This window comes from Emiliania huxleyi, assembly GCF_000372725.1.
Source record: "Emiliania huxleyi CCMP1516 unplaced genomic scaffold EMIHUscaffold_5, whole genome shotgun sequence".
NCBI lineage: Eukaryota > Haptophyta > Isochrysidales > Noelaerhabdaceae > Emiliania > Emiliania huxleyi.
Window position 1 is genome coordinate 1,682,719 of NW_005198244.1, and position 12,694 is coordinate 1,695,412.

General features: G+C 66.9%; 4 protein-coding genes across 4 annotated transcripts in view; 1 reads left to right on the top strand and 3 right to left on the bottom strand.

Annotated features, from left to right (window-relative positions):
* Positions 1-1,354: 1,354 nt before the first annotated feature.
* On the top strand, positions 1,355-1,801 carry EMIHUDRAFT_197495 (hypothetical protein; the record flags this gene model as incomplete). The annotated part of the gene is made up of 1 exon (XM_005767253.1): positions 1,355-1,801. One exon carries the CDS (start codon positions 1,355-1,357, stop codon positions 1,799-1,801), a length of 447 nt encoding a protein of 148 aa, XP_005767310.1.
* A 215-nt stretch (positions 1,802-2,016) lies between these two features.
* Positions 2,017-3,288, bottom strand: EMIHUDRAFT_197496 (hypothetical protein; the record flags this gene model as incomplete). Its single annotated transcript, XM_005767254.1, has 1 exon — positions 2,017-3,288. One exon carries the CDS (start codon positions 3,286-3,288, stop codon positions 2,017-2,019), a length of 1,272 nt encoding a protein of 423 aa, XP_005767311.1.
* A 2,210-nt stretch (positions 3,289-5,498) lies between these two features.
* EMIHUDRAFT_432715 (hypothetical protein) lies at positions 5,499-6,554 on the bottom strand (the record flags this gene model as incomplete). Its single annotated transcript, XM_005767255.1, has 2 exons — positions 6,282-6,554; positions 5,499-6,128 (listed from the first exon to the last, which is right to left on the bottom strand). Coding segments are annotated over exons 1-2 (894 nt in total), but the record flags the coding sequence as incomplete, so codon positions are not given.
* A 5,530-nt stretch (positions 6,555-12,084) lies between these two features.
* EMIHUDRAFT_461647 (hypothetical protein) overlaps positions 12,085-12,694 on the bottom strand; it is a gene marked incomplete at its 5' end in the record, with an annotated part of 6,740 nt that continues 6,130 nt past the window's right edge. The window contains one exon of the mRNA XM_005767256.1: positions 12,085-12,185. The remainder of the gene's footprint in view (positions 12,186-12,694) is intronic.

The window sequence follows — 12,694 nt, forward strand, 5'->3', positions numbered from 1 at the left end:
GGGGTTTATCACCGCCGTATCCACCCCACACTGGCCGCCGAGGGGCCCGGCGGGCTGAGGCGCGCGAGGCGGCTTTTGCTCCCGCGGGGCGGCTCTACCCGTCTCAGCACGGCGTCCCGAGGTGTAGCCGTGTACCTGGCGGCAGGGCCATCACTCACGCGCCTACTCGCGGCACGAGGGAAGGTGTGACGCGACCGCGAGAGGAGTGGAGAGGAGGTGAGGTTTAGCCCAATGTGAAAACAGATCAGAAGACGGCCGTGGCGACACCCGCTCTGGCGACAGCCCCGCAAAAGGCACTCGCTCGCTGGCAAGGACTACGGGTAGCACAGGCGGCAGCAGAGGTGGCGGTCCGGGTCGCAGCGCGCGTAGCAAGTCGGCCCCAGCGTCACGGGCGTCGGGCCAGGAGCCGGCTCGACGAGATCGACGAAGAGGACGAAGAGGAGGAAGACTACTCGAACTTGGACGAGGACTCGGGCGAGGAGCAGGACTCGGAGACCGGCCAGGAAAGCGACGACCATGACCAGGTGACACGAGGAGTAGATGTGACACGAGTAGTCCGCATTTCGCGTTGTCTGCTGTCTGCTCTCTTTCGCCGCCCGACCCTTTCGCCCGCCCACCGCTTGCGAGCACAAATCTCACACCTCCACTGCCCTCGCCACAGGCGGCGACGGACGGACATACAAGGCTCGAGCGGCGGCAGCGGCTCAACGGCCGCCGGCGGCCGTCGTGCGTTTGCTTTCGCCATACGTGGCGCACCCCCCGGCGTCTGCTCTGGTTTGGGGGCGGAGGGGAGGACTCTCATGTGCGGACTGTTGGGCTCTCTGTGTTAAACTGGCGCTTGTGTCCGAACCACATCAGTCTGACCGAGCGGCAACGCCGCCGCTGGGGGCGTGAGGAGGCCGCGGGGGACGGCGGCGAACCCCATCCTTCGATATAGGATGGGCCCTCACGGCGGCCCGTCTGCTGCTGAAAATGTGGCGTGTTGGGGGCTCTCCTGTGTGACTCCTCTGGCTCGCCGCGTTAAACTGGCGCCTGTGTGTGACCAACCCCAACCCCGGCAAGCGCCCCCCGGCCGCTGGGGCTGCGAGGCGGCCGGATGAGCGCGCGCGAGACGCCATTTGTAAGGATGCCATCCTATAATATAGAACGGCCAGGTAGGGCTGAGACCGCCGAAGATTCGTTCACCGGCTTCTCCGACTGCGCTGAGTGGTAGGGCCCCCAAGGGCCTAGAAATCGCGCCTGCCTCTCCCTTTTCTCCCAGTAAGCTAAAAGTCAGTACATTGTAAACTGACAAATCCGGCCCGCGACATTTGACCCGGTTGATTGACTAGCGCGCGAAACACTCGAGCGAAACATGCGCATGTACCTGAGGCCGCCGCGTCTCGCCGACGCTGATGAGATAGCCGCCGCCTGCGCCCGCTCGGAGCAGGCGCGGCTCCTCTCTCGGCTCGGAGCAAAGCCAAGCGCCCCGGCCGTGTGCGCCATCTGTCTCGAGGAAACGGCAGCGCAAGGCCCGAAGGAGCCGCAACAACAAGTTCTACGCCTCGGCTGCGGCCATCATTACCACGTCGAGTGCCTGTGCAAGGCAGTGAGGCACGGGCACACGTGCTGTCCCCTCTGCCGCTCGGCCCTCCCCTCCGCCCTCACCGACGACGACAAGCCAGAGAGGTCCCATCGTGGCTGCCTCCACTGCCTGCCCCGGATTTCGACGGGCGCGACCGCTGGCACCGCGGTGGCAGCGGTGGCGGGCGCGGTCATGGGGGCGGCTGTTCCAATCAGCTTCATCACGAGTATTCTCTGAGAAGTGAATCTCAGCCCAAACTAGGATTGGGTTCGTGCCGATCGTTTGTGTAAAACAGTGGATCCGGTTGAGTACTCTCCCTGCACCCCGAGTGCGGCAACACAATACGCAGTGCAGGCTGTGCCCAGCTAGGGAGCTACTCGAGCATTGCCTTACCCTCACTCTCGCCCGCCGCCGCCGCCGTATGGCGAGCCGCATCGCCAACCGGGCCATGCTCAAACGAAGGTCGAAGGGTGGGTACCCCGCGAATCCTTGGGTGGCTTGGTGGAGTCCTTCCCACTGCCGCCCTCGTTCGCTGCCGTCTCCCCGGCGAGGCACTCCGCTGACAGAAGCGAGAGCGTGGCAGCAATGACAAGTGCAGCGCAGATCACAAAGCCTTGGGCGTTGATGGCGTTGTACGACAAGAACGAGCCACCAGCCTGCACAAACCACTCCACGGCACCGGCGGAGTAAGCTTCATGCACGTCCGGCGCATCGTGCGTGATCTGCGCCAGCGCAATGCCAAGAAAGCCCAAGGACGTTCCTCCCGCAATTGCCATGGCCACACTGAGCGCGCCCCTTCTTGGGGCCATGGCGAGTCCTTCGGCCAAGGGCGACACGAGCCACGCAGCCACGCCCAAGGAAACGGCACAGCCGACGAAGAGCACCTTGATGAGCATGCGCGGATTTTTTGGTTCGCGAGCCGATAGGACGAGCCCCGTGATGACTCCGGTCGCGATGAAGGCAGTGTCCGTCCACTTCGTGAAATCGGGCGTGGCATCCAACGTTTCTGCCAACAACGCGTCCTGCACTGCAGGGATCGTGTAGCTCACAGCGCCAACCGTCGCGTAGCTCCCCAGCCTCACCCAATAAATTTTGTTTATGCAGAGTGCGCCAAGGCTTTTCCCGACTGACGGAATGTCCTCCGGCTGAGGCTTGGCCACAGACTCGTTGTGGAAAAGGAAGAAGAAAACGACGACAAAGGAGGTAGCGATCGCCTGCACGAACATGAAGCGCTCGTGGTCTTCGGCAGTTTTCACCAGCGTGGGTATGAGCAAGGCGCCGAAGCACCACCCCGCATAGTTGGACTGAACGCCGATGGAGGTGGTCAGCATCTGCTGCTCAGGTGGAAACCACCGCTCGCCCACGACAGCGAAGGACATGCAGCAAACAGCAAAGCCAAAGCCGATGCTGACGGTAGAGATTAGGCACAGATTCCAGTCGCCGTTTGCCAACGCCATCCAGCGCAACCAAGCCCCCAAGCTGTTGCAAAAAGCGCCACAAAAGAAGACCCAGTAGCTCCGCCTCGGCAGGAAGTACACCACGAGGAACGCAACGGGCAAGGTGGTGAACAAGCCCAGGCTGTAGGTCGCGGCGATGTCGGCTGGCGTGACGCCAAAGGCATTGGCCGACAATTCGCTCAGGACAACGAAATCCATGAACATCACTGCGTTTGCGGCAGCGCTGCAGGAAAACGCAAAGAGCGTGAGCCAGTTTTTCGCCGCCATGGTGTCCTCGCTCGCCGGGCGCTGGACGGCCGCGGATGCCCCCGGATCGTGAGTTATCGGGATACGATCGAATACGATCGATTTTTTTCTGTTTCACTCTCCCTTTCCTCCCCCTTTCAAGAGTACTCTCAGTGCCACTACGTACTTTTAATGAGAAAGGGGAGTCACTGTACGTGCTTTTAGCTTAATGGGAGAAAGGAAGGGGAGATGAAGGTGTGTTCTATCTCTCTATCTATCACTATCTACTAACATCACTCTCTCTCTCTCTCAGTGTACGTTGTATGTGTGTGGCTCTTCCGTAGCAACGCTCTCACGTACCGTAGTAGTACAGCTGAGTCGTGGAGGGAAAAGGGGGGGGGGGATGTAGAGCTGAGAGCGCTCATCGCGTGTATGTAGATAGAGCGATATGTGCAGCGCGATTTTGCTGAGAGATTGTTGTAGATATTTCACGCTGTAGAGCGCCTCTACATCGATCGCTCTACAACGCACGCGGTCACGCGCCGGATGTACATGTAGAGCTCTACAGCTCTACAGCGCGCTACAGCGCTCTACACCTCTACAGCCAGCTCTATAGGTCAGCGCGCTCTCACACACTCTTTTAACACTCTACATCCCTCTACACCCTCCCGGCAACAGGCATCCAGACGACTAACCGCTTATGCAAGAGAATTGCGCGCCGCGAGCATGCAGGTCCTGGCGCCGCCGCGTGCGTTGCGGCAGAGAGGCCCCGGCAGGGATGGCCGCGCGCTGTGGTGGCGGTGCTTGGTCTGGCCCACACCTGAACGGTGTCCGCAGCCTCTTGAGGACCTCGCGCGGACAGTCTGACACCGCGCTCCGCGGACGGAGCTCCCGCGCTATAGCTGTGTATCACAATAAGAGTGTGTCCTCCAGGCCTGAACGGATACGATACATACCAAAAAACACCAATACTGGGTAAACACACCATGCACATGCACGTACTGCGTACTTGTACGGCTCTACCTACATCCTGACTCCTGACTTCTCGCGCCGCTGGGCGAGCTGAAATAACGATCCCTCTCTCTGCGCCGATCGAGGGATCGTCTCCACGCGTCGGTCGATCGCCATTCGCGCTACACGCTGACCGACGTCTCTAGGTGGGACGGGTGCGTCTGCCACATACCAAAGCAGTGGGGGAACTGAGCGTCGGCCGACAGGGCCTTGTTGTTGAAGTCGTCGCACTCGGCCGCCATCGCCTTGAGCTCGGCCTGGAAGACCACCCACGCCTTCTTCACCGCGGGCGGCACGGCGCCCGCCTCGCCAACTGGCTCGCCGTTGATCGTGACCGGCCCCTCGAAAAGGTGCGTCCAGTCGCCCTCGGAGCCCTCCTCGGCCATTAGCAGGGGCATCGGCGTCGAGGTGAAGGACATGAGCGTTGCCGACGTGATGGCGGTCTGCTTCGTGCCGCACGACTCGCCCTTTGGCCAATGAAAAGCGCAGAAGGAGACATCCTGCGCGTAGACAGGAACGGTGCCCACCTGCTCGTGGCCGGCGGTGACCAGGTAGCAGTAGCGCGTGAGAAGGTTGCTCGTGAGCTGCCACAGCTCCTCCGCGGAGCAGTCGCGCACGTTCTCCGCTGGGTCCGGCACAAGTCCATTGGTCGTCGTGAAGGCGAGCTCGTGCAGCAGCGTGTACACAAAGCACCGCACCTCGCTGTCGCGGGCAAGCTCCTCGGCTGTCGGGTAGTATTGCGACAGGAAGGAGTTGACAAAGTTCTTCATGATGTTCCACAGCTGCAGCGTCTGCCTGCGGTAGGGCGTGTCAACGCCACCGTGCTTTTTGAGAAACTCGACGTAAGCGCCGTAGTCGAGGACGAGTCGGAGGTAGGACGCCTGATCGTCGCCAAAGACAGCGCGCAGCTCGGCGCCCGAGGGCGTATACTCGCTGGCCACGCTCCAGGCGAGGTCGGTGCCCTTGTCGGTGAAGGCAAAGTTGCGCGGTCCCATCGATTGCGGGTTGATAAGGTTGTTGCGCGCGTTGTCATTGACCGATATGGTCTTGAACTGGAAGGGGGCCAAGAAGCGGCGGACAGGATGGTCGGGGCCGAGGTACTGGCGCGAGGCGAGCACACACGCATTCCCGACCTGCATGTGCACGGCAAAGAGGTGGTCGACTAGTGTCACCAGCGAGAAGAGCGACGAGCGGAAGACGAACTTGACGTACTCCCACTCGGGGTCGCCAGGGCGGTAGGTCAGTTCCTCCGACTCCCACGGTTGCTGGCGAGGCAGCTTGCGCACGATCTTCTTGATCCGCCAGGTGGTCTCGTCAAAATATGCGTCGCCGCCGTACGAGTCGAGCCCCTCGCGCACCGGCAGGTCGGCTAGAAAGTTGGTGCGCACCACAAAGTCACCAGAGTCGACGACTTCGGTCGGCGACGAGAGCGTGCGCGCACGGTAGAGGCGGTGCGCGCCGAGGCCGAAGAAGCAGAGCTGCGTGAGCGCTTCGTCCGTCAGCTTTTCGCGGTACACCGTCGTCACTGTCGGGTACACGTCGCCGATGCGCTCCATGACATACCTGACGGGGTCCTCGCCGGCCTTAAAGCGCTCGCTGCTGACCGACATCGGCAGCTTGTGCAGGTTCTCCTCGATCCAGCGGGAGAGAGAGAACCCTCTTGCGGCCGTTGCCGCCCTGGCGCCGGTGAAGTCCTCCTCGCTCTTGAGCGGGACGCGAATGTTGAGGGCATACGCGATATAGTTCGTTAGCAGCGGCCTCTTGGGTGCCAGGTGCTCGACGAGCATGTGCGATCGGGCGGTCGGACGGGAGTGGGAGAAGAGGATCTTCTTGTACGAGAGAAGCAAAATCTTTGTGTACCAGTCACTCTCCTGCGGCGACGGAAGGGGCGGGTGGTGCGGTGGAGCGCTCGGGCGTAGGTGGGCGGAGTGGGATAAATGTGCCCGGCAATGCGCGACGTCTCCTGAGGTGTTTGGCCCTCCGGGAACTAACGCGACCCCGGGGGAGAGGACGGTGCAGCGCACCAGCAGGAAGGAATTGAGGTAGATTTTTAAAGTCATAAGGATGAGCGCGGCAAGCAGCAAAGTCTCAATCAGGAGAAGCGGCAGCATCAGCACCAAAATGGGGAGGGTGAGCAGTAGTGCCAGGCTCAGCCGCAAGGCCACCGACCAGCTGAAGAAGAAGCCTGCCGTCTGCGTTCCCGCCTGCACAACGGGCCAGCCTCCAGGAGGCTGCTGCGTCACGTCCTGCACCGGAGCGACGGCCCTGGTCCCTTTCTTTCCCGCCATGAATCGGTGGAGCAACCAGGCAGGACGCGCGAGGCGCCGGAAGGTCGACCCGTCGACTCGCCTCCTTTGCGACGTTTCACGCGGGCGATTTTTCTCTTTTTTCTAGCATTTCAGATGATTTCTTCCCCCCCCCCCCTCTCTCTTCCTCTCTCTCTCTCTCTCTCTCTCTCTCTCTCTCTCTCTCTCTCTCTCTCTCTCTCTCTCTCTCTCTCTTCTCTTTCTCTCTCTCTCTCTCTCTCTCTCTCTCTCTCTCGCCCGTCGCCTAGTTATTTTTTGCTCCGTGCCAGGTCTGCGCACCAGTTCGGTGCCCAGAGAGAGAGAGAGAGAGAGAGAGAGAGAGAGAGAGAGAGAGAGAGAGAGAGAGAGAGAGAAGAAAGAAAGAAAACAGACAACCCGAGGGAGGGATGGGAGGACGGCACGCCGCCACGACACAGGGATTTTAAGTGAGAGAGAACAGGAGAGCCACGACTAAGGGTCTACGCCCTTACCGCCACGCGGCTTTTTCTCGCCGCTTTTCCGTCATGGCTACTGAGACGTGGGACGCCTCCGCCGTCGAGGCGTGCGCGCTGGCCTTCGCGCAGGCCACGACGCAGCACGAGCGGGCCGCCGCCGAGGCTCGGCTCCTCGCCTTTCGAGCGTCGCCGTCGGCCATACCGGTGGCGATGGAGCTGCTGCAGGCGGGACGGCCGCCGATCGCGCAGTTCCACGCTCTGGGCGCTCTGCGCGAGGGCGCCGGAGCGCAGTGGGCCGTCTTCGACGCGCGCTCCCGCGACGCGCTCCAGCTGTCGCTGCTGTCGCTGCTGGCGGTGCGTGAGCCGCCGTCCGCAAGCTTTGTCGTGCGCGAGGCGGCACAGGTGGCCGCGCTGCTGGCCAAGCTGGCGCTGCTCGACGCCGCGGCGAGCGGAGGCGGCGAGGGAGGCGGCGAGGGCGGCGGCGGCGGCGGCGCGGGGATCGAGACGCTGCTGAGTCGCGTGGGCGAGCTGCTCGCCTCGCCGGACGTCTCGCACCTGCTGGTCGGCCTCCACCTGCTCGAGTCTCTGGTGCTCGAGTTCGGCTCGCCCGTCGGCGGCGCGGCGGGCGGCGGGCTCAACTGGGCGGAGCACGCTCGCGCCCGCACCGCCTTTGGGCGCGAGTACCTCCTCCCCGCCATGCACACCGCCCTGCGGGTGCTGCAGCGCCTGCGCGATCAGCTGCCGGCGGCGGTGGCGGCGGGCGGCGGAGCGTCGGGCATGGAGGGGCTGAGGCTGGGGGGGCGCCTGCCCGACGGCTGCGCGCCTCTGGCCGAGAATGTCGCGAGCCTCGTCGCGCTGATGCTTAGCTGGGACTTTGACAGCGCCGGCGACGGACCGGATCGTCCCGCAGTGCTGTGGCGAGGACACGCCCCCATGACCGTCGGTGAGACCTGTGCGCACAGGCGGGGCCGCGGAGAGGCCGGAGGAGGGCGAGTCGCGGCCCGGGCTCAACGCGACGGTGGTGCGGCCTCCCTCCGAGGCGGGCGCGTGGGGCGACGTACTCGGCAACGCGCAGCTCCTCGCCTGCTCGGTCGGAGCCGCTCGCGTCCGGGACGTGCGGCATGGCGTGGACGGTGTCGTGGACGTGTCCTGGACTTGATCGTAGGTCGAGCTGTACGCCGCCGCCGCCGCGGGCGGGGCCGCGTACGCACAAGCGCGCCACGCGCTGAGGTGCGCCGATGCGCAGCGATGGGAGCCGAGATGCGACGAGAGGAGCCGAGATCGGCCGAGATGTGCGCGCCGCACCCCGCACCCGCGCCACCGCGGCAGGCAGCTGCTTGTGATGCTCGCCTCCGTCTCGCGCCGCCTCTTCCGCTCCCCCGACGCGCACGCGGAGCAGGCGTCCGCTGCCCTCGCCGCCGCCTCCGCGCTCGCCGCCGCTCACCCGGCGGTTGCGCAGCTCGGCGGCGACGGCGGCCCGCTCGGGCGGCTCGCGCCGTGCGGGCTCGAGGCGGAGGAGGCCTAGATGCGGGGGAGATGCAGATGCGGGAGAGGTGCAGATGCGGGAGAGGTGCAGATGCGGGAGAGGTGCAGATGCGGGAGAGGTGCAGACGCGGGAGAGGTGCAGACGCGGGAGAGATGCGGGGTATGGGGCGCTCTCCGCTGCAGCCGGCACTCGGCCTCGTCCGCACTCGCAGCCCCTCGCATCCCCACCCAGGTCCCCACCCAGAAGGCGGAGGAGGAGGCGGGGGTAGCCCGTAGCACGAGACCCCGCCCCTCCCCCACTCGGCGCCACGCGTCCGCCCCCTAGGCGGAGGAGGAGGAGGAGGAGGCGGGCTGCGCGTTGCTCGACGCGGCGACCATGCTGCAGCGGCTCGTCGCGGCGGCGGGCGCAGACTCGCTCCTCGCACTGCCGCATGGGTCCGCCCAGCTGCTGCTCGTCTCGCTGCACAACGGCGCCGTCGCCACCGCGGCCGCCTCCGCCTCCGCCTCGGCGGCGCTCGCCTACGAGCGCACGCGCGAGGCGGAGGCGTTCGACGTCTGCTCCGAGGCGCTCGCTTCTCTGCGGCTGCAGGCGCGGTACGGAGGAGGAGGCGGCGGCGGCAGGGGCGTGGGCGGGGGCGATCGCACGGCAGCGGCGGCGGTGGACGATGCCGCTTGGCGCGTGTACGCGGCCGCGGTCACTGAGCGGCGGCGCGCGGCGTGCGCGGCGGCGGCGGAGGGTGCGGAGGAGGAGGTTGGGGACGGCGGCGAGGCGGAGGCGGATGACGCGGAGCGGCTGGCGACGCTGGCGACGCTGGGCCGCTCGCGCGCCGCCGAGGCTTGCGGCCTGCTCGGCGCGGCGCTGCGGGAGACGGGAAGCCGGTGGCGCGCCATCGCGACGCACGTGAGCGAGCGGCTCGGCGGCGGCGGCGGCGAGGCGCTGTCTGCGGCGGAGACCTCGAAGCTCGCGTCGCTGTTCGAGGAGCTCGTGCTGCTGCTCGATCTCTCCCGCCACTTGCTGACTGACGCGGCCGAGGGGGGAGACACGCCAGAGGTGCCACTCGATATCGCCGCCGCGTCGGACGCCGCTGGCGGCGGCGCGGCCCCCCACCCGGCCATCGGCTTGGTCGAGGCTGCGCTCGGGGAGCTGCAGCCGCAGCTGCAGGTGCTGGCGGCTGCGGGCGACCCGCGGGTGGGCCCGTTTGCGCCGCTGCTCTCTCCGCTCGTGGGCGAGGGCTTCCTCGAGCTCGGCGCGGCGCTGGCCCGCGTCTACCTGATGCCCGATGAGTCGGCCGCCGCCGTCCTGTGCCCGCCGTTGCTGGCGGCGTGGGGCCGCGACACGGCGGGCGGCGCCGCGCTACTGCAGACGCTCGCCGAGGCGGCGGCGGTGTACGCGCTGCGCTGGCGCGGCGAGGAGCGGCTCGCGCTGCTCGGGTGCGGCGTGCTCGCCGCCGCGTGCCGCCGCAAGGGCGCCGCGCCGCTCCTCGCCGCTGTGGCGTCGGTCGCCGAGCTCGCCGCGCTGCCAAAGGCGCAGCTGCCGCCGCGCGCAAACATTCTGCTGCAAGAGGCGCTCGCACGCGCCGCGCTGGCGTCGGCGCAGCCGGCGGCCGCGTACGCCGCGATCGCTGAGCCCGTGACTGCGTCGCTGCGCGCCATGGTCGCCGCCGGCGGTGGCGGCGCGCCAAACGGCAAGCAGAGGTCCGCGCGAGTCGGGTTGCACCCGGCGGCGGCGAGCGAGGTTGCGGGGCTGTGCGCGTGCGTTCGCGGCCTCACGCGCGCGACGACGAGGCACGACGCGCAAACCTGCTTCGCCGCCGCCTCGGCCGCGCTCGAGCCGCTGGTGTGCCTCCTGCCGCTCCTCGAGTCGGAGCCGTCGGCAAGCACGCCGGTGCCCCCCCTCCCTCCCCTCCCCTCCCCCCCCCGCCCCACCCCGCCCCGCCATCCCCCGCGAGAGCTTCCCCCCCAAAGCGCGCCTCCGTGCCTCGCGCAGGTGCTGCGCGCGCTGCGGGACGCCGCCGGGGCGTGGATGGGGTTCGGTGTAGATGCACGTGTTCGATGGTATTCTCTTGTCCTCACATCGCAGCCGTTGTACTCGCCCCCGTGTTCGCAGGAGACACCGGTGTGGAAACCCACAGCCCCAGCACGGAAGGCTCCTGCTGTAGGCTCCTCTCCCTCGACGCCGCCGCACACCTCGCCCGCGCGTGCGCGGCGGCGGTGGCGACTCACGCGCAGCTGCTCTGCGCGCTGCCGATGGTCGGCGACCAGGCGACGGGGCTGCTGCCCGACAGGGACCGCAGCAAACAGGCGCGCAGCACGCCCGACGCCGGGTAGCGCCCGGACTCCCCCCCCCCCACCGCGCCTCCCACCGCCGCTCTCTCCCCACCCTGCCGCCTCAGCTGCCACCCAGCCCCCCTCGTCAGCATACTCCGGTGCGTCAGGTGCGGGCGATGCTCGACATCGTCGCGCACGTGGCGTCGCGCGACCCCGCCGACGGGGGGCCGGGCGGAGGCGGCGGCGCGTCGGTGGCCGCAGCGCACCAGCTCGGCGAGGCGCTCTCGGCGTCGCTGCACGCGCTGCTGCCATGCGTGGTGCCGCCGCTGCTGTGCGAGGCCAAGCTGCTTCGCGGCTACCTGCACATGCTCTCGGCGCTGCTCGAGTCGCACGGCAGCCGGGTGCTCGCGCTGCCCGCGCCGCTCCCCGCCGCCATCGGGGGGCACTTGATCGCCGCTTTGGCCCACCACGAGCTCGCCGTCGGCGGAGCCGCTCTCGACACAGTCTTCCAGCTCGCTCGCTCGGCGGCGCTCTGCGCCGCTCAGGCGGAGCTGCCTGCGGCCGCGGCGAAGCTGCTCGCGGTGGCTGCTGCTCGCCGACCAGGCCTGAGATAGACCCGAGATTTGCCCGAGCCTAGGCGGAGCTGCTCGCGGGCTTGCTGCAGCGGGTGGGGCTCGCGCTGCTGGGCGGCAGCTTGCACCCCGAGCTGGTCGACCCTCCTGGCGGCAACGCGCTCCTCGCGCTCATCGCCGCCGCGCCGCACCGCTGGCACGAGGTCGCATCCTCGCTCGTCGAGCTGCAGCCGACGGCGGAGGGGAAGCAGGCGGCGACGCTGGCGTTTGGCGCGCTGCTCACGGCGCGCGGCGTCAGCAGATCGCTCGCCAAGCCGAACCGCGTAAAGTTCCGCGCAAACTTGGCCGACCTCCTCCGCCTCACGCGCAGCGCGCGGTTCGCCATGCCACGGCTTGAATGAGGCGTGAGGGCGCAGCCCACAGAGAGGCGAGAGCTCCGCGCGAATCGTCGCGAGAGCGAGGACCCTCATATTCAGATTCATTCACAGCCTCTCTGGTCCACTAGGTTGTCGTTTTGCGCCGGTGGTTCGGGGTTTTATGTGTATGTGTGTGTGTTAGCATGAGACCGCTACGTCTGAGACCGAGGTGTGGAGCTGCGGCGGCGGTAAAACGACTCTCTCTCCCTCTCCTCTCTTCCTGCGCGCGCAGCGCGCAAAATTTTTTGGCGGGAGACAATCGTTGCGCGTACGCGTCCCAGCACCCAGGTCCGTGCGGGGTCACACACGGACAGCTGCGCCTGATGAGAGTGGCCCACGCGGCCGCTTGCGCCGCCGGCGCCGCCTCAGTAGGATGAGGAGAAAGGGGGCGGTGACGATGATCGAGCACCAGAAGGGCAGCATCAGGTGGTGCGCCTGCGGCTCGTCCTACAGACCGGAAGCGTCCTCCGACTCAGAGCGCGGAGGGGGGGGGGGGCACAGGCAGGGGGGGGGGGGGGGGGGGCCATTGGCCCGTGGACTACCACCCGGCCACTAACTTGTGGGGGTGGGGGGAGGGCGGGTTAGCTGGGGCCGCGGCTCGGCTGGCGCGCTCCCTTCGTGCCGGTCGGCGGGCTGGTGGTCGTACAAGCCCAATACCTTAAGGTGCGTACTTTTGTGCTCCAGCCAGGCCTCGAGAGGACGGACTCACGCGAGGCTCTGAATACACTGCACGATACCGCAGTCCCGCCCCGAGGTTGGCGCATTCGCCATACGTAGGCTGATGCTGCTCCTCGCTGCGAGCGTGCGGCGGCTGCTGCCGGAGCCGGTGCGAGGCCGCGCAGGCCCCATCCGCCACGCCCACAGCCAGGAGGCGCCACCGGCGACGCATGGACTCCTCCAGTGCATCGGCTCACTCGAGAGTAGGCGTGGCCGCCGCCTCGCCATACCTCGTCATA